This window comes from Camellia sinensis, chromosome 7 (assembly GCF_055761805.1).
Source record: "Camellia sinensis isolate YWXY chromosome 7, ASM5576180v1, whole genome shotgun sequence".
In the NCBI taxonomy this organism is placed as follows: Eukaryota; Viridiplantae; Streptophyta; class Magnoliopsida; order Ericales; family Theaceae; genus Camellia; species Camellia sinensis.
In genome coordinates, this window is record NC_138967.1 from 113,063,854 (window position 1) to 113,082,141 (window position 18,288).

Consider the following 18,288-nt stretch of genomic DNA (forward strand, 5'->3'; position numbering starts at 1 on the left):
TAAAATTGGGATGAATTGATTAATGTACATACAAACTCACTTTTTCAAGTGACACGTATTTAAAATAATTTCCAAACAAACATAAAATCAAAATGTTTCAACTTTTACAAATTAGTCTATACTTATGTGCAACACATAGTAATGTTAGCCTAATAATTGGAACAAGAGCATATAATGTAAATAAAAATCACATCATGATTAGAAGAGGTCGATCTTTGATCAGGCAAGTGGGGTGCTCAATTCATGACCTTCCCCTCTCGTACCTAAGTTCTCGAGCCGAGACACTTTGGTGATGATGGATAAATGGCCTTTGACACGAGTCACGGGTTTCTTAAATTTCTCAAAAATATTTAGATGGCGACTCTGAAATCTAGCAAAGCAGTTCATTTTTGGCATTTAATTCAAACATCGATTTTCCAAAAGAATTGCCAGATGTGGACTCTTTTTGTGTTTTCACTATTTCACATTGTACTTGTGAAATCAGATTCAGAACCACGGGAGTCCGAACCATAGCGCTAGTCGTATCCGAAAGGAGCACGAAAAGCAAGCTACAATTACATATACCAAAAATTAAAGAAAAGAAAAGAAAAGAAAAATGTTTTATAGCTCAAATTATTTGTGACTTGAATGGCCCGAATCTCCTTCTCTCCCTCTGTTCATCTCTCTTTCTCTCTATTCATCTCCCTCTCTCCCTTTGTCTGTCTCTCTCTCCCTTAGCACATCATCCTCACTCTCATCTCCTTCAAGATTTGCATCATCATCGTTCTCCACCAGCGACCACCATCCACCGTCCACCATTCTTCACCGGCGACCACCTTCCATCAGCAGCAAATTCAGCCAAAAAAAAGAAGCAATTTCAACACAAAATAACAGCAAAACAGTAGAAAAAAATAGCAACAAAAAAAGGAGAAGCAAAACATCAGCAATTTCAACAACAAAACATCAGCAATTTCAGCGCCAAAACAACAACAAGAACAGTAGAAAAACAACACCAAAATAGTAGCAATTTGAGCAAAAACAAGACCAAAACAGTAGCAAAAAGGATTTTCTCATCGGAGCTCTGGTTTATGGTGCAAATCTTGAAGGAGATAAGAGTGAGGATGATGTGCTGAAGGAGAGGGAGAGCTCTATTTTTTTTTTTTTAATTTTTTTTTATAGCTAATCTGAGATGTGATTTTTTTAAGAAAAATCAAACCCACTCCGATGACCCTATTCTTCCTCTTTCTCTGACGACCCCTTCTCTCTTTTTCTTCTACCCTTTTATCCTTCTCCTTCTCTGATATAACCAGATTGCGGTTTCTCATTCAGTTGGCGAAGCCATCTCCGACGTTCTCTTTTCCTCTTCCTTCTCCTCCTTCTCATTTGTCCCTCTTTCTCCTTTATTTCTCTCGCTGTCACCTCGCGTCTCTGTTTGTTTAGGTTTGGTGCTCAACATTTCAGAGAGAAACGAGAGGGGAAAGGGAAAAAAAAAAAATAAAAAAAAGAGCCAAAATGACGTCGTTCAAGGCATTCGAGCCATTTGGGGCACTGAATTTTCGAGCTATCCAACACAATTGAACAAAAAAAATACATAGAAAAGTGTATAGAATAATTAATATGTAATTAATTCATTTTGAGTGTAATTCTCATCATATACCGAATTTAGATTCCACTTTTTCTTTTAAAAAAAAAAATTATGCACTTTCTTTGATATATGTATGTATTTTGGAGATAACATTATTGTTTGTGCAATATAGTGTTTTTTTTTTTTTTTAATCAGCAGGTAATATTGTTGTTGACCAATAAAGCATTATGATATTGCCAGCTTGTTTATTCCGACCCTTTTGCACCTACAGCTTTAAATGCACAAAAGATTTTGATTGACTGTGGAGAAGAGGATCTAGAGATCTCCATCACATATTGGTGCAATTTTGAGAATGTTGAAGGATGCAACCAAAGTTGTTAACAATAAAGAGAGAAGAGGAGCAAAAAGCAAAAGGAAAAGATATTGAATTTGATGTTGGAGCTGAAATTTCGATGTTGCTTTTAGTGATATTTTTGTAATTTTTTTTTCTTGCCTCTAATTAGGGTTTATTTGGGAATTAATTTTTTTAATGACCTTTTAGCTTTTTCTAATTTAAAAAAAGAAAAAAAGAAAAGAATGAATTAACTTATTGTATTGACTTTTGATTTTTTAATTATTTTAGCCCATTGTCAAACATGACCTTATTAGATTTATGAGAATAAATTTTAGGAAAATCACTCAACAGTGGGACCAAAAAAAAAAAAAATTACAACTCATCTTGTAATGGGTACAACTCAAACTCTGGGCGAGTGTAACTTTGAGTTGCACCCCTTTACTTAGTGTATGTTGTTTTCTTCTATCTAAATTTTATGCCACATCTTCCCTTTCCTTTTCACCAATCTTTTGAAACCATATATAATAATAGCTAGGGGCGGACCAAGAATTCTGTCTGGGAGGGGCCAACATGTATGTATAAAAAATATTGCATAAGTTTTGGTACATTACTAATTGAACATTATTTCTTATATAAGTGTTGCGAAAGAAGTATTTTACAAGAGAACTAAACAAATAACTTTTTTAGTTTTTAGAAGTTTTGAAAAAACGACTATTTTAAGCTATGTTATTGAATTTTATATTGAAGGGTTTCTCCAAAAACATCATTCTTACTACAATTGTCCAAAAACATCATAAAATGTATCATAACCTATGTCAATTACATAACAAAATATCATATAACTAATGTTGTTTTGTTTCATAACCAATCACCACAAATTCAATTACTACAAAACCCCGTAGCTAAGCCATCCAAGCTGACCATAATGAAAGGCGACCTTGGTACCCTCAGATTTCCAAATTTGAACAAATTTTTGTTAGGAGTCTCCAATCAAGGGTGGGCATTATGTCATGTTATTTCAAGTTTTTTAGGTTTTTGTAATTGGCAATCCCGTTTGACAAAACTCCTTTCAGTTGTAATTTTATTCGATCTTTTATTTCAGTGAGACTATGAGTATTTAGATGCGAATCCAACTCGAATTGTGCCTTGCAGAGGAGTTTGTGATCTTGATTCTTTCATGTTTGCCACTTCGCTGACTATGTCGGCAATCGATTTGCCCAGTCAGCTTGTGAGGGTCTAGGGGTAGTGCCCCATGGTAGGTCCAGGATAGCACCACGGCGGGGTCAAGGGGCAACGCCCTCAAAGTACAAAGTAAAAATGCAGTCGAAATTGTTTGACCGCTCAATGGTCATTTGTGTGCTCGAGTGAAGAAACAGATCATCTAGTATTTTTTCAAAGCGTCTAAACTTTTGGGAAGAAAATTTTACCGCTTGAGCGATGCAAGTTGTGTTCAAGCAGTCAACCTATATGTTTCACACCACCTTTAGCCACACTACGCGAGCGGTAAAATGTGCGCTCGAGCGGTCTGCGGGATCCTATTTTCTATAAAGTGCATTGCTCATTGTTTTTAGGGTTTGAGCGATCCAAATTTTCAGAGAGGAACAAGATACGTAGTGTTTTATATTGAAGGGTGCTTTCTGAGTGTTTCCTTGATGATTTAAGAGTGATCAATGGATTTGTAAACTTCATATCAACGTCGTCAAGGGTTTGTTTGTTCTTGTTTTCGTTTACTCACAAAAGAGAGAGTTGTTCTTCGGTGGATTCTGTGGAACTCGGGCCTAAAGCTTTGGTAGATTCCGAAGTGGCTCATTGTTGTGGATTCGACATCGGCGTTGTGGATTCAACGTTAGGCAAGACAATTCTGAGATGAAGATGGTGGTGGAAGAGGCATATAGGTGTTGGTTCAATTCGGGCATGGATTCGTTACGTAATTGAGAATACACTTGTGAAGAGATTAAACCACGTTAGGTAATTGAGAATACACTTTTGGACATGAGAGAGATGTAATGCCTTGGTAATGAACCTCCGAAGAGATTAAACCATTAAGCATGGAAGGTCTCTTTCTAATGCTTAAACAACACTCATTTGAGACGACTCTCAAACAAATAAAACCAAGAAATAAGGGAGAGTGCAGAGATGGTTATTGGTTAACACAAGTATGAAAAGCATAAAATAAATACCATTAAATCAAATAGGTCGGTGTCTAAAGCCTAAGCCACCAAACCTATGAGGACTACAACACTACAAGCATACTATACAAAGGATTAGTGAAATAAACACACTAAAACAGTCCTAAAACTCACAAAAACAGTGTTGGAATTTACATGAAAGAGCTAAAAAAACTAATTAAAATAATGAAGAAATGAAGCTAGTAAACTAGGGTAAGGAGAGGTGGCTCACCCCTCCATTTTTGGGACCTCAAAGCCACATTTTTAGCCTCCAAAAAACTATGAAAATCAGTGTTAAAAAGTTGAGAAAGGAATGGGAAACACAAGGGCAAAAACTTAGAGAACAAGGTTTAAAGAAGGGTGGTTAACCCCTCTACCTTTAATAGCTTTAAGCCACAAGCTTCAGCATATTAAAACAGTATTAAAAAAAATTCAAAAAATAACAAGTAAAGAGGGGGGAGAAGTAGTGCAAAGAAGGAAGAAGTTATACTTCTTGAAAAGAGATAACTCTTTGTTTCATAAACCACAAGGCTTTCACTCTCAAAGGTTGAAATTTAGACTCAAGAATCTCAGCAAGGAGAGCTAATAAAATGGTTTAGGAAGTGTTTAGGTGATGTATGTGTGTTGCAAGAGAAAGAGAAAGAAAGAGAGAGAGAGAGAGAAATTCAAGTTTTTGAGCTTTGGTAAATTTTTCTAACCTAAAATCAAGAGATATGGTATATATAGAAGAGTTGGTTGATATCTCGAAAATGTCTGTATTGAGCCAGCTGGTGTAGTGCATACACATGGGGAAATAGCTGGTAACAAAATATCTGCCAATCATAAAACCTGGCCGTCCGGCCATGTAAGGGACAGTCAACTACCTTTTTTCTGGCCAACCGACCACTTGTTAGCCTGCAGGCCTCTGGGTGGTCAGGCTTGAAAAAAACGGGTTTTGGTTCAAAAAGTGGTGTAAGGTTCGAGGCTCTGAAACTCAAGAATCGAGGCTCCTTGCTGAGAAAAATAAGCGGACGTACAACGTAGTATTCATCATCGGGTGAGTAACTTGAGGCACCCAAGTCTTAAGGGTGGTCAAAAATGGGATGTTTATACATAGTATAACGCGTAATTTGGATGTTAAGGGTAAGAGTCTTGAGAATATTAGGATCTATTAAGGATACCTCAAAATTAGGAAAACATTCAAAATAAAGTGGTCCATGAGCAAGACTGGATTTGACAATACCGAATAATGAATCATTATAATTATGAGTGTAGAGGACAGATTTGTTAAGGTATAGGCGTGTCATAGGTTTGACACCAACTTGGACCAGAACTAAATGTAAGAAATTGAATTTCTTTTGAAATTTAAGAATGGTGTCGTGATCAAGTAATTGAAAATTTTGATTATCTTGGGTTATAGGTAATATTTGTTCAACTATTTTGATCTTGTAGGTTTGTTTGAGTTAAAATTTCTTATCATATAAACAATCGATATCTTTGGTGGGTGATTTCCAATTCTGAAGAAGGTCTTCAATCTTTTCTATTTCTAGATCGCTTTGATTAATAATAACTGGTTTCATTCATTAACCTTCACCAAAAATGAGGTTAGAGAATGATTTAAATAATCTTGCTATAATAATTGTACTTATCAACAGGTGGTTCTGCCTAAGCTCAAATGGTCAATGATGGCCTCTTGCCTAACGACCTAATGACTTACAGACTTCTGCGACTTGGGTGCCGCACCACTTATATGGAAAGAGACTAAATCAATTCTAAGCTTGACTTGGCTCTGATACCAAAAGGAAGCCCAAGTATTATATCTTAGTGATATAGAGATTAGATATAGATTAAAGATTGTAATTGTTTTTGGAGTCATTGTACATAAGCTTGTTTTTCTCTGATCATTCTTTTTAAAGTATAAATGCGTTGACTATAATTAATAATGGATTGTCCTAATAAATAAACATAATAAATAAACATCGCACTTATATTATATTAAAATTAAAATTAAAATTAATACAAGATAGAAGAAAACTTACAAAGGGTCACACTCTTGGAAGTAGTTTGGACAAAGCATCCAAGATATACAATCACAAGCACACTCACTACAAGCACACTATAATTACACTCTTACAATACTCTCACAATTTACAATATGAAATTTTTTCATATTCTGAAAGTGTGCCCTCTATCGATGGAATGGCTAGCTTTTATAGAGGAGACGAGATGGGATTGAAATTGTTTGAAGTCCGAAGAGATAAGAGGGAATCTTCTTTTGCAATTCTCGGTGGAGAGAACATTATTGCTTGCTTTTGTCAGTGGAGAATCCACTATTGCTTGGCATGTGACTTTGTTGATAAAAAGAATTCACTTTATGAGCTAGCATGAGCTGACATTTGATTGCTTGAGTTGTGAGTTTGCATTTGATGGAGAATTATTGAGAGAGGAATCTGCTTTATTGATATTATGGTCCTTTGAATAGTTGCTTTGGATATTGCGGGAGGTAGAGATCATATGGCTCATAGATTATTGTGGTCTACACCTTGACATGTGTTCGAAAAGTCGTCATCAAGGTGTTGAGTGGGGATCCGTGGTGACGATGCTAGAGAGATTAGTGGAGATATTGTCGGTTGCCTTGGTTTGATAAGAATTGAGGGAATAGTTTCCAATACAATGTCTTCATCGGAGTCTAAAAGGCATTCTGCTTCAACCATTTTAAATCATTTTCATTTTAATAGCTTTTTTATATTTGTTTTCAAATTCTGGTTTGGAAATTGAAGGATACTTATCTTTTAATTTTTGTTTAAGTCCTGTTTTGAAAGCATCATAGTCAAAAGACTTTGATGATTTGGGGCTAGAGGAAAATATGGAAGGAGCAGGATTAACAGAGGCCATTTGATTTTAATACTTCTTCTGATGATGAACTAGAAGATCATCCCAAAGATTCTCATGAATGTCCATGTCAATCAACAAATGATTATTATAAGGCTATTTTAGAAATGAATGGCCTCAATATTAATGTTTTAACAACATAAGAGAAAATGATTCTTAAATTTATCGATAATATTGATGATTTTGAAAAAAAAAACAATAAGCTATGTTCTGATATTCAAATTCCAAACAAAAGAATGCCCCAACCATACATACTATGCAAGAATTAAAATATGACACTTCTAATTTCAAAGATGTTCTTGATTGCGTTAACAAACTACCCACTCCACTCAATACACCTACTATTCAAGATCTACAAAACGAAATCCGCAACCTTAAAGCTGATGTCCAAAATTTACAATCCCAAGTCTTTGCTCATGAAGAAAATTCTGCCAATGCTGATGATTTCCTTGCTGACTCATCCTTTCCCTATGAACCATATCTCCAGAAATCATCTAACAAACACCCTGACAAACAACCACTTGTTATTAATGACTCTGTTAATTTATTCCATAATAGTATTACATTTCAAAAATGGTATATTGAAATTAAAGTCGCAATACATGATTTTATTTTAACAACTATGACACTTGTTGATTTCGGTGCTAACCTCAATTGTATTAAAGAATGTCATGTACCTTTTAAATATTTTGAAACAATTGATCAATCCTTGAATACTGCTAATGGTGGATTCATGGAAATTAATTACAAAATATCTTATGCACAAATTTGTAATCAAGGCATTTGTCTAAATACTGAATTCTTATTAGTAAATGATGCTTTTAGGTTAAGGTCAAGGGAAGGAACGTTGAAGATGAGGCCTTTTGAAAGAAGGCGACACTAAATGATGCTTTTGGGTTAAGGTCAAGGGAAGTAATGTTGAAGATGAGGGTATTATGAAAATTTAGTGGTGTGAATTGAGAGAAAGACACAAAAAATCAAAATTATGTGTGGTGTGAGCAAAGTAATAGTGTGAATGGTTACAAGTTAAAAGTAAGCTACAAATAGTAGCTTAAGAATTTTTTTTAGGGGTTAAATAAGCTAAAAAATAAAATAAATTATAATTAAATACTATTAATTAATTTTTTTAAAGTAATAGGCTAAATAAATAAATTTAGAAGTAACACCAAACAAAACTTGTACATTCAACCTAAAAGAAAAAATGGAAAATGAAAAATTACAATTCAGTATAAATTTAGAGTAAAAAAAATACACATTGATGGCAAACTTTACAAATATTAATGATTAAAATTTTAAACTTTAAACTTTATGAATTTGTAAATATTTTTGCGACATGCAACTGAATTGTAATTCCACTTCCCCTCAATTTTGGCTAACTAATAATGTATAAATAAAAAATTTATATATATTTTATTTTAAAACACAACTTCGTAAAAATAATTTTTATTTATAATAATAATATTACCATTAGAGTGATATAAATTAATCAAATAGTTCGAATTCGATTTGTATTCAACTCATTAAAAGCTCGTTCATTAGGAATAGGCTCCCATCCATACCTTTACCTCTCTCTATACTTTTCTTGTAGACCCCAATTCAGACCCACACTGATGATTCGAATCATCTATCTCATAAATTTCGTAATAAAGGCTATCCATACAAAAAAATGAACTTCATCGAAAAATTATAAATACAGGAACAAAAAATATTTTATTTTATAAAATGGATAGTTTAAGTTTACAATCACATTTGTCTTTTATTTTATAAAATAAAATTCAATTTTTTTTCTTAAGTTTATAATTTTCTAAAGAAACTTATTTTTTTGCATAGATGACCTTTATTACGAAACTTACAAGATAGAAGATTTAGATTATTGGTGCGGGTCCAAATTGGGGCCTACAAAAGGGGTATGGAAAGGTATAGAGGCCCCGTTTGGTAGAGCTATGGAAAAGTGATTATAACTTATAGCCTAATAGCTTATAGCTTATACCTGTGAACATAAGTTGATTTTTGGCTTATAAATTAAGCTTCTCCTCCCCCACTCAAAGAATAAGTTAATTTTTGACTTACAAAAAGCTATAAACTGTATTGTTAAGCTGAACCAAACACATCAAAATAGCTTAAATTAAGATAAAAGCTTAAATAAGCCGGAAATAAGTCCTACCAAACAGGGCCAGAGAGATAAATGTATGGAGGAGAGCTTATCCCCATTCATTAAGTAAATAAATTAATCTTGAATACAGTTTACAACTTGTTAAAATTTTTTAACGAAATTTGAACAGTCAATTGCTTATTTAGCTCAATTTGATAAGCCCAAAACTATATAGAAATATAAATTGTTCGACCTAAAAAAAAAAAAAAAAAAAACCTCATTTGAGATTGGCTAAAACATTTAATAAATCAAACTTAAGAAAATTTTAAAACTCATTAAAATTTTCACACCAAGCTTGACAAATTATCTTTTGGCTTATTCGACACGTTTATCCTCCCTAATTACCATAGCTTATTGTGGAAGGTGAAATTATCTCCACAGCAAAAACGAGATGACATGTCCTGTCCTTTTATTTCTGTCAAGAGAAACCAAATGTCAGTGATCACCCCCGATCAGATTTGGTCGGGAGGACCCTTCGACGATCAAGTCAACTCACTGATCAACCATGCTGAAATATACAATTTGTATTTAAAAGAGGGTTTTTGAGTTACCTCTTGCTTGCTCTTAGTGCTTTACCTGTTGGCCTTTTTATAGTTACTTAGCTTAAATCTTATTCGTCCGTTTATCTTTTGATCAGAGGGTTTTGCCTTTGTTGGGCAATGACCAATCCAATTGCCAAGTTGCTGTCTTGCTTGGATAACTAAGATCAGGTCAGATACTAGTGCCCAATTAGCTGGGCATCACAATCATGAGATGGTTTTGATCGGATGGCGTTGCTCTGTTAGTCCCAACCTACATTTCTGAATTTCCTGACATGTATTCTCATTCATTGGATTGAAGCTCAATCCAATAATCCTCCTTTCTTTACATATCTTCATTCTAAAAAGGATATCTTTATGTTTAATTGTCTCTCACGCGCTGAACTTGGATCAACCTACTGCCAACTGTCCTTCATGAATTACTTTGGGCTCTTCTCTTTTTTTTGGGCTAATGTCAATAGATTTTGGCCTAAGCTCATATTTTTTCCTTTCACATTTATCATGTTTTCTATATAAATTTCTTTAAAAAAAAGGATTTGAGCTTTTTAATAAAATCAATCCTGAATTTTTAATTTTAAATCTTAATATTTTGATTTATTTTCAATATAAACTATTCAACTATTTTTGTTAAGTAATACTAATAGAGAAAAAGTATTTAAGCTATTAAATTTAATATAAATATACATAAAATATTATATTTTATTCATTTTAATGAATAAAATATATATTTTTTTATCGATTGTACTTAACGAAAACAACTAAATGATTTATATCGAAAATAAATAAGAATTTTAAGATTTAAATTGATAAAATTAAAAAAATTAAGAATTTTTTTCTGAAAACTAAGAGGGTGAAAGGTAAGGAATTTTTTTTTTTTTTTTTTTTTTTTTTTTTTAGGAAAAAAAATTCTGGATTTGAAGAACGAAAAGAAAAATTAGGGTTTCAGATTTTTTATTTTTGGTTACAGAAAAATCCTCCTACTCTGCCGCAGTTTCAAAATAGCTCTCCCCATTGTCCTTACCCGTTCTGAGCGACTATAGCCTGAAACTTTTGAAATACTCTGTTGAAGTTGAAGCATACGGCCGAAACTATTCGAAGAATTGAGCTATCAAAACAGGGGCTTGTATGTATGAATAATGCTTGAGACCCTTTTTGGGGGTCACTCTTCACCCCTTTTGTCACGTGACGAGTGGTGATTGGAGGAGCAGGAAAAAAAGAAAAAAAAAAAAAAAAAAAATATAACCAATGTAAGAGAGAGGGGGTCAAAGGGGGTTGGAGAAAAGTGGGATGAATCATTGTCGTGTATGTTTGTATGGATCATCACAAGTGTAACTTCACAATCTAACTTTGCTCTTTTTTCTCAAATTCTAGCTCTCTCTGTTTTATAGAATCTCTGTATTTTATTATACCCCAATTCCTAAAAAATCAGTATTCTCTTCTAATTAGATCAATGTCAGACTACATACCCAATGAACTCATAATTGAAATTCTTGTAAGACTCCCCGTACAATCTCTACTTCGATTCACATCTATCTGCAAATCATGGCACTCTCTCATCACAAACCCTAGTTTCATCACCAAACACCTCAATCAAACCATTACGGACAGAAAAAGAAACAGTGACAAGCTTCTCCTTCGGCTTTACACTGATAATGATGAGAAAGAACACTATCTCTTGTGCTCCGACGACGAAAAATTCGGTGACGATTATTCGGAATTCAAGTTCCCATTCAAAAGCTTAATTGGGTATTTCAGAATTGTTGGTAGCTGCAATGGTTTGCTATGTCTTTGCGACGATTATTTCGGTGATACCCATCATATTGTTTTATGGAACCCATCAATTAGGAAATCAGTGACTCTCCCTATGCCTTGTAAGCCACAAGGCCCCTATATGTTTGTTCTTGGATTTGGGGCTCACCCCATGACTCATGAGTACAAGGTGGTGAGGATTGTGTATGAGGAGCATATAAATCGGTTCAAAGTTCCTCCGAAGGTTGAGCTTTACACACAAGGGATAGGGTCGTGGAGAGAGATTGATTCTGCTTCTGCTCCTCCGTATTGCATAGTTGAATTTATGTGGTCACAAGCTTTTGTGAATGGAGCTGTACATTGGGTTGCATATGATCCAAGTGCGGTGGGTGGTTTTTGCAATTTGATAGTGTCGTTTGATATGGTTTCTGAAGCATTCTCTGAGATGATGCTACCTCCTGCTTTAGCTGGTCGGTGTCCAATGCGTCTGTCCATTAAATTATTTGGAGAGTCATTGGCTGTGTTTTGTGCTGCAGAAACAGGCAGATCTTCTTGCTGCATATGGGAGATGAAAGAATACGGAGTTGCAGAATCTTGGACTAAACTATTCAGTATTAATCTACCAGGTGTGTTGAACAAGACATTGGGATTTAGGCAGAATGGTGGGGTTCTGCTATCAACAACTAACAACTGGCTAATTTCTTATGACCCTGGAACCAAAACAATTTCGAATACTGGAATAAAGGGGAGTTCACACTCATTTAATGTTGATACTTTCCTGGAAACCCTAATTTTAGTGAAAGAACATACAAATGTCTTAGAGGCGCAGTTGAACCATTTGTAATGCTCTGCTTCCAATTTCCTAGAGAGCAAGACATACAGTTGAAAGAGAAACAGTTATGAAGAAGCAAGTGAGAGCAAAAAAGGATGTGAGAAGCAAAAGTGAGATATCTTTAGTTACTTTAAGCACTATTTTAGATGTCTGAGGGTAAATCACAACTATTTATGTTCTTTATACCTCAACATTGTGTCAATGCACACACAAACTCAAACACACTCTCCTTTTAATGCTTTGACATATTCATATTGCTATGTGCCGAGTTGCTATATGATTATATTAATTTGGTCATTTGTAATCCAATATTTAGAAAGAGATGTTTGTTCCTTGTTCTTCGTCAGGTTTGGGTAGCTAAACTAAATTTTGTTTGATCTCTCTCTCTCTCTCTCTCACACACACACACACACACGCACACATATTGATAAGTTGATTTTTCACACTAATGAAGAAATTGTGGTTGATATTGTTTTACTTGTCCTGGGCTATTCAGAAACAAGTCGTTCTGTATGTCAAATGCCTTATGCATGTAATCTGGTGAGTCTGGACATATCGGTCTGTTATTGTATTGTGTATGCTGTTGCACATTGTTTTGTGGCATATGAATGATAATTAAGCTTTTCAAGCCACAAAGATCTGTCATGGGTTTTCATTACTCAAAGCAACTGTGCACCAAGTATGGGGATTTATAATGAAATGTATTAGAATGCTCTAGGTTAGCTAGGAGAAAACATCAAGAAAATGCTTCCAGCTATTATTTTAAGTTGAATATCTCCTATGTTACATGGACTCGGGTATGGGTATCGGGTGTAAGTGTGTATCCAAGAGTCAGACTTACATAAAATTTAAGTTTTAAGATCTTAGGATACATATCCAAAATTGGATATGGGTACGGGGACATGTCATGCACACATAAATTGCATATTGTAAATCATGTAGAAATATACTAGAAATTAAATAGGATTCAGGAAAAATATGAAATTTCTATATCTAATTCATGTGAGATGCTAAAAATATTGTTTTACTAGCAAAATGTGAATTTCTTCTTCTTCATATCTTGTAACAAATTAAAAGATCCGAGTGTCTAAATTGAGTACTAGCATCGGACACATATCCTACACCCTTACCCATGTCATTATCCGGTGGACACGGGTACTTTGGGGAAAATAGAAGAATCCAAGTAACACAGAATATCTCTATTTGCTTCTAAAAGACTTCAACTTAGTAGTTTGAGTAGTTTTCTCATTGGATTCGTTCTACAACAAAAGATGGTGTTGGATATTAGAGATGCAAGAACTCTAGATTGTAGGGTCCAATTCTCAACCAGGAATCTTGGACTTCAAATCTAAACCTCTCTTTGGAAGTCGGAAGAGTTGAAACGTAATAACTTTTGAATCCATTATTTATGCTGTTAACTCTTAGTTTGTTTAGGTTGAGATAACAGTGGAAGGGGAAAAAAAGGCTTATAGGTTTTTTTGGCTTATACTTCTTAAGGAAAGAAAAGATATTTATGTGATAACATTGTCTCTATTACAAGGTGGAAAGAGGGGAGCTTTACATTCTACTAGTCGCCTGTTTTTATCTCACCGATCCTTTTTTCAACAAATATACCTTTTCCTCAGTTTCCTATGACGCTTTATATCGGGGGTTGTCCGTAATAGAGAATGAACTTGAAGTTGTGAATCCATTTTAGTTTCTCTGGCAGTGGACAAATGTGGATCTTGATGTATAGAATATAAGTCTATCTTTATATCTTATTTGCATTGATTGTTCAGTGTATAGCTGGAGTTGGGGATGGTCAGCTATGAGCAATCAGAAGAAGGTTTGGAAAAGGACTAAATGGATACAAATGTCTATGATTTGTGTTTCCATATGTTCCATATTGTAGATGGAGATGTTGCCTTGTTTTAGGTTTGTGTCTTCGATTGTGTCTAGCTTCATGAAACATTATTATTACTCCGATGAAGCAATTTTGGCTAATGTTTTCTTTCTTAAAAGTTCATACCCTGGAAGTACTTCAATTGGTATAAGATATTATGCTAAAACAAGTGGTTGCATATATGTGTGTATATATATCATTTTCTACTCTTGTTAGCCCAAAAAGAAAAAAAATGTAAGAAAGGGCAAACTGATACACGGAGTAACTGTTAATTGCTCATTAAGTTATTAAAGTGGGTTAATCATTTTTCAGGAAAGCATATTTGCTGGTTACATGTAGTTATGTATGGCCAAAATTAGTATCAGGTGAACTAGAAGAATAGACAGTACTGAAAATAGATTGTAGGTTGAGTTTCAGAAAATATTATTGTGGTTAGCTAGTTTTTGTTTGCTTGTGTGGTCTGGGGTTTGTTATTGGAATTGAGGGATCGGGTCATCTGTAATCCATTTGGTAGCTTAGCCAAATTTTGTTTGGTTTCTCAAAATTTTATTTTATTTTATTTTTTTTGATAAGTTGATTTCTCACACTATTGAAGAAATTGTGGTTAATTTTTATTTTATTTTTTTCGGTGGACTGGGTCATTCAGAAGCAAGTTGATCTATATGTCAAATGCCTAATGCATGTCATCTGGAGATGCTGCTTATTCATTGTCTCTTATATTGTGCATCCTGTTGCACTTTGTTTTGTGGTGTGTGAATGTTTCTATCTGCTTCTGAAAATGCTTCAACTAGTAGTCTGAGCAGTCTTCTCACTGAATTTATCCTACAAAAAGAAGATGGTGTGGGATTTTATAGATGCAAGATCTCTAGTTTGTTGGGTCCAATTCTCAAGTAGGACTTCAAATATAGATCCCTCTCTTTGGAAGTGGCAGGAGTTGAAATGTAATAACTTTAGAATCCAGTATTTGTGCTGTATACTCTTTAGTTTATTTGGATTGAGGTAAGATTGGAGGGGGAAGAAGAGTTTTATGGTTTTAAAGGGAAGAAAGGGTATTTGTATAGGTAATATTGATTCTATCAGAAGGTGGAAGGAGGTAAACCTGGCAGTCCACTAGTTGCCTGTTTGTATCTCATCACCGATCCTTTTCTTAACAGATGTGACTTTGCCTCAATTTCCTATGACGCTTTATTTTTAGATTCTGTTAAAAGAGGGTGAAGTAGAAAATCATTTTTCTCTGGCAGTGGATAAATGTGGATCTTGATATTATAGAATATGTGGCGGATCATCTATGAGCGACCGTAAGATGGTTTGGAAAATGAATAAATGGATACAAATGTTAATTTTTGTAGTTGATTTGTGTTTCCATATAGTCCATATTCTAGATTGAGATGTTACCTCATTTTAGTTTCATATGTTCGATTCTGATGAAGCATTTCACTCTTATGAAGCAATTGTGGCTGCTATTTTCTTTCCTAAAGTATAGGATATTTTGCTAAAACAAGTGGTTTCTCATCCTTCATTGTTTTTTGTTGTGCATGTACATCATATTCTACTCTTGTTAGCCAAAAAAAGAAAAGATAAATGGGAAAGTATAAGGGGCCACTGATACACTGAATAATGACTTAAGTGCCCATTAAACGAGTTTCATTATGGTGCCATCATATTCTCTATGACATGTATGAGAAGGATGATGTATTAAAATGGCTTTATCATTTTGCAGGAAGGCATATTTGCTGGTTACATATTTATGGTTACATGTAGTTATGTATGGCTGAAAATAAGAAGAGAGTACATAAAATAGATTATAGGGTGAGTTTTCCTGTGCATACATCATATTCTATTCTGCTTTTCTGTTTGATTTGTGTGCACTGGGGTTTGTTATTGAATTTGAAAGCTTTTTATTCATTGCCTTATATAAGGTATCATTATTTTATATGGGAATTGAATCTGCAATACAAGTCAACTTCTCTCAATATCATAAAAAAAGGTTCCATCATTGCTTGAGCCTACTGTTCCTGAGAGGAGCATTTGTGTTACTGTTGGGTAAATTACACTGCACTTTGGTAAAGTACACTAAACCCGACTTTGTTTTGTACACATGAAATTGTGATAGTTAATCTTCTGCATTTTTGCTTAAGTGTCAATGTCCCATTGTAGACACAAATTTTGAAACATGAAGTGTTTTAACACATTTCAAAATTTTATGTTACAAATATACACTGTTTAGTTTTTAGACTAAACAGTATTGATTATTTGAAGTGTTGATTATTTGAATAGCAGATTCTTATTTCCGATCTGTATTCCAAATCATTAATTACACATTTTATATAAATGAAGCCTCCGATTAATGAAGAACAAAATAAATAACAGAAGACAATTTAAGAAAAATAAATATTTTATTGAAACTATTATGGGTTTTGAATCCTTGAATACAAAGTACAATTCTTGGATTTGGAACCCTTTATATACTCATCACCATTCTGCGTTTGTAGCGTAGGTTTTTGAGTTCTCGAAGCTTCTTTTCGTCTTTCTTGTAACGATTTCTTTAGCTCTTGATTTCTTTCTCTCTCTCTCTGATCTTCTCACCTCTGATTTTCTGATCCTCGATCTTGTGTGATGGTCCTCATATTTATAGAGGGCTATTTAGATGATAAGAATGTCTCATCCTCAATTTGAATTTCAAATTGAATAATAGCGCCATTTGAATTTTGAATGATAAAGTTATATGATTAATCGTATATCTGATTAACCAGATTAATCTTTGTGGTTTCATCTTGAGTGGTGTTCTTGTTGTAGGCTCTATAGGTGTCATCTTTCGTAGGTTTCACGTGTTATTTGAGCATCTTGAATAGCGTCGTTGAGATATGACGTTTTATTTATACACTTTAACGAATCAAGTTAATCATTTTAGAAAGTGATTACCAACAACAATCCAATCATAGGCTTCTATGTGTGTCATTAACTGATTGATCATATTTGAAATTTGAACATAAATTTCAACCAAATTTATGTGCCAACAAATGCCCCCTCGGGACTTGTACAAGTGAATTTTCTTAAAAATGCGAGTCACGACAATTTGGCACTTCTATATCTGGATGATCTTTAGGTCCTGGATGAGATTATTTCTTGGCCTTGGTTCTTGCCCCCCCCCCTTTTTTTTTTTGCATGGGCCTTTTACTTTTGTTGCATGGGTCCTTTTTGTGGACTTGATCCTTTTTTTAAAAAAATAAAAATAAAAAGTTAATTGCCGTTTATAGTCCATGGGCCTTTCACTTTTATTGCATGGGTCCTTTTTTAATAAAAGGTCATGGATAAGGTCCAAGATTTAATTTAACCTTTCTTTTTGTGGGCCTCTAACTCGCCACCATTTTTTTTTACAGTAGATTTTTTTTTCTAGGCCATCATGGATATTGATGGGTAAAGTCCAAGATTTAATTGGGTCTTTTCTTTTGTGGGCCTCCAATTTGCCAAAAATTATTATTTTTAATTATTTATTTATTATTATTATTTATTAATTTTTTTTAGGATCAGATTCTTTTTTATTTTTTTATTTACGTCATATATATATATATATATATATTTTAGGAGTTTGTCTAAATGAAATAGGATGGATTGGCATTGATAGGATTTCAAATCCTATATGAACTCTTGCTTTTTTAGAGTGTTTTAAGCGACCATTAACTCTTTTCTTAAGCAAGACTTTTTACTTTATATAACACCTATTCATGCATACAGTCCATATATTTTTTTTTCCTGCAACTTTCTTCCTTCCAGCAGATTTTTGTTTCTAGAAAATCTTTAGGGATATTTACCAGCTAGTCCCATTAAATGAAATTAATTACTCATAAGTCCTGTTGACCTTTTAAATACACCATTAAGTCCTCAACTGTCCATATTACCCTCACTACACGTACTGACACCATTAAGTCCTTCTCTGTTGTCATCCATGGTGCTTACATCAACCACTGTCCTTGTCCTTCTCCTTCACTGCCATCATCGTTCACTCCATACCACTGTCATCCTCCCTCATTGATTGCCATCGACATCACCGCTGTTACCACAATCCTCAATTACCAATCTATTGTCTTTGATGACGAACTTCGTCGGTGGCTTCAGATCTAGTTATTTTCAATGCAGATCTACTATCTTCAGCTCCAATGTGGTACTGTATATGGTTTCCAGTAAGATCAAGACTTT

The 18,288-nt window shown here is 34.0% G+C and overlaps 1 protein-coding gene and 1 long non-coding RNA gene across 2 annotated transcripts; one reads left to right on the plus strand and one right to left on the minus strand.

Annotated features, from left to right (window-relative positions):
• Nucleotides 1–366: 366 nt before the first annotated feature.
• On the minus strand, nt 367–6,232 carry LOC145795268 (uncharacterized). The gene is made up of 2 exons (XR_014335875.1): nt 6,085–6,232; nt 367–815 (listed from the first exon to the last, which is right to left on the minus strand). It is a non-coding gene; the product is annotated as an uncharacterized LOC145795268 (long non-coding RNA).
• Nucleotides 6,233–10,935: 4,703 nt separating this feature from the next.
• On the plus strand, nt 10,936–12,551 carry LOC114323636 (F-box protein At3g07870). Its single transcript, XM_028271294.2, has one exon. It carries the CDS (start codon nt 11,079–11,081, stop codon nt 12,219–12,221), a length of 1,143 nt encoding a protein of 380 aa, XP_028127095.2. The 5' UTR covers nt 10,936–11,078; the 3' UTR covers nt 12,222–12,551.
• Nucleotides 12,552–18,288: the final 5,737 nt, after the last annotated feature.

Coding starts and splice junctions, on each gene's coding strand:
- LOC114323636 (XM_028271294.2), top strand. CDS start 11,079: ATGTCAGACTACATACCCAATGAACTCATAATTGAAATTCTTGTAAGA.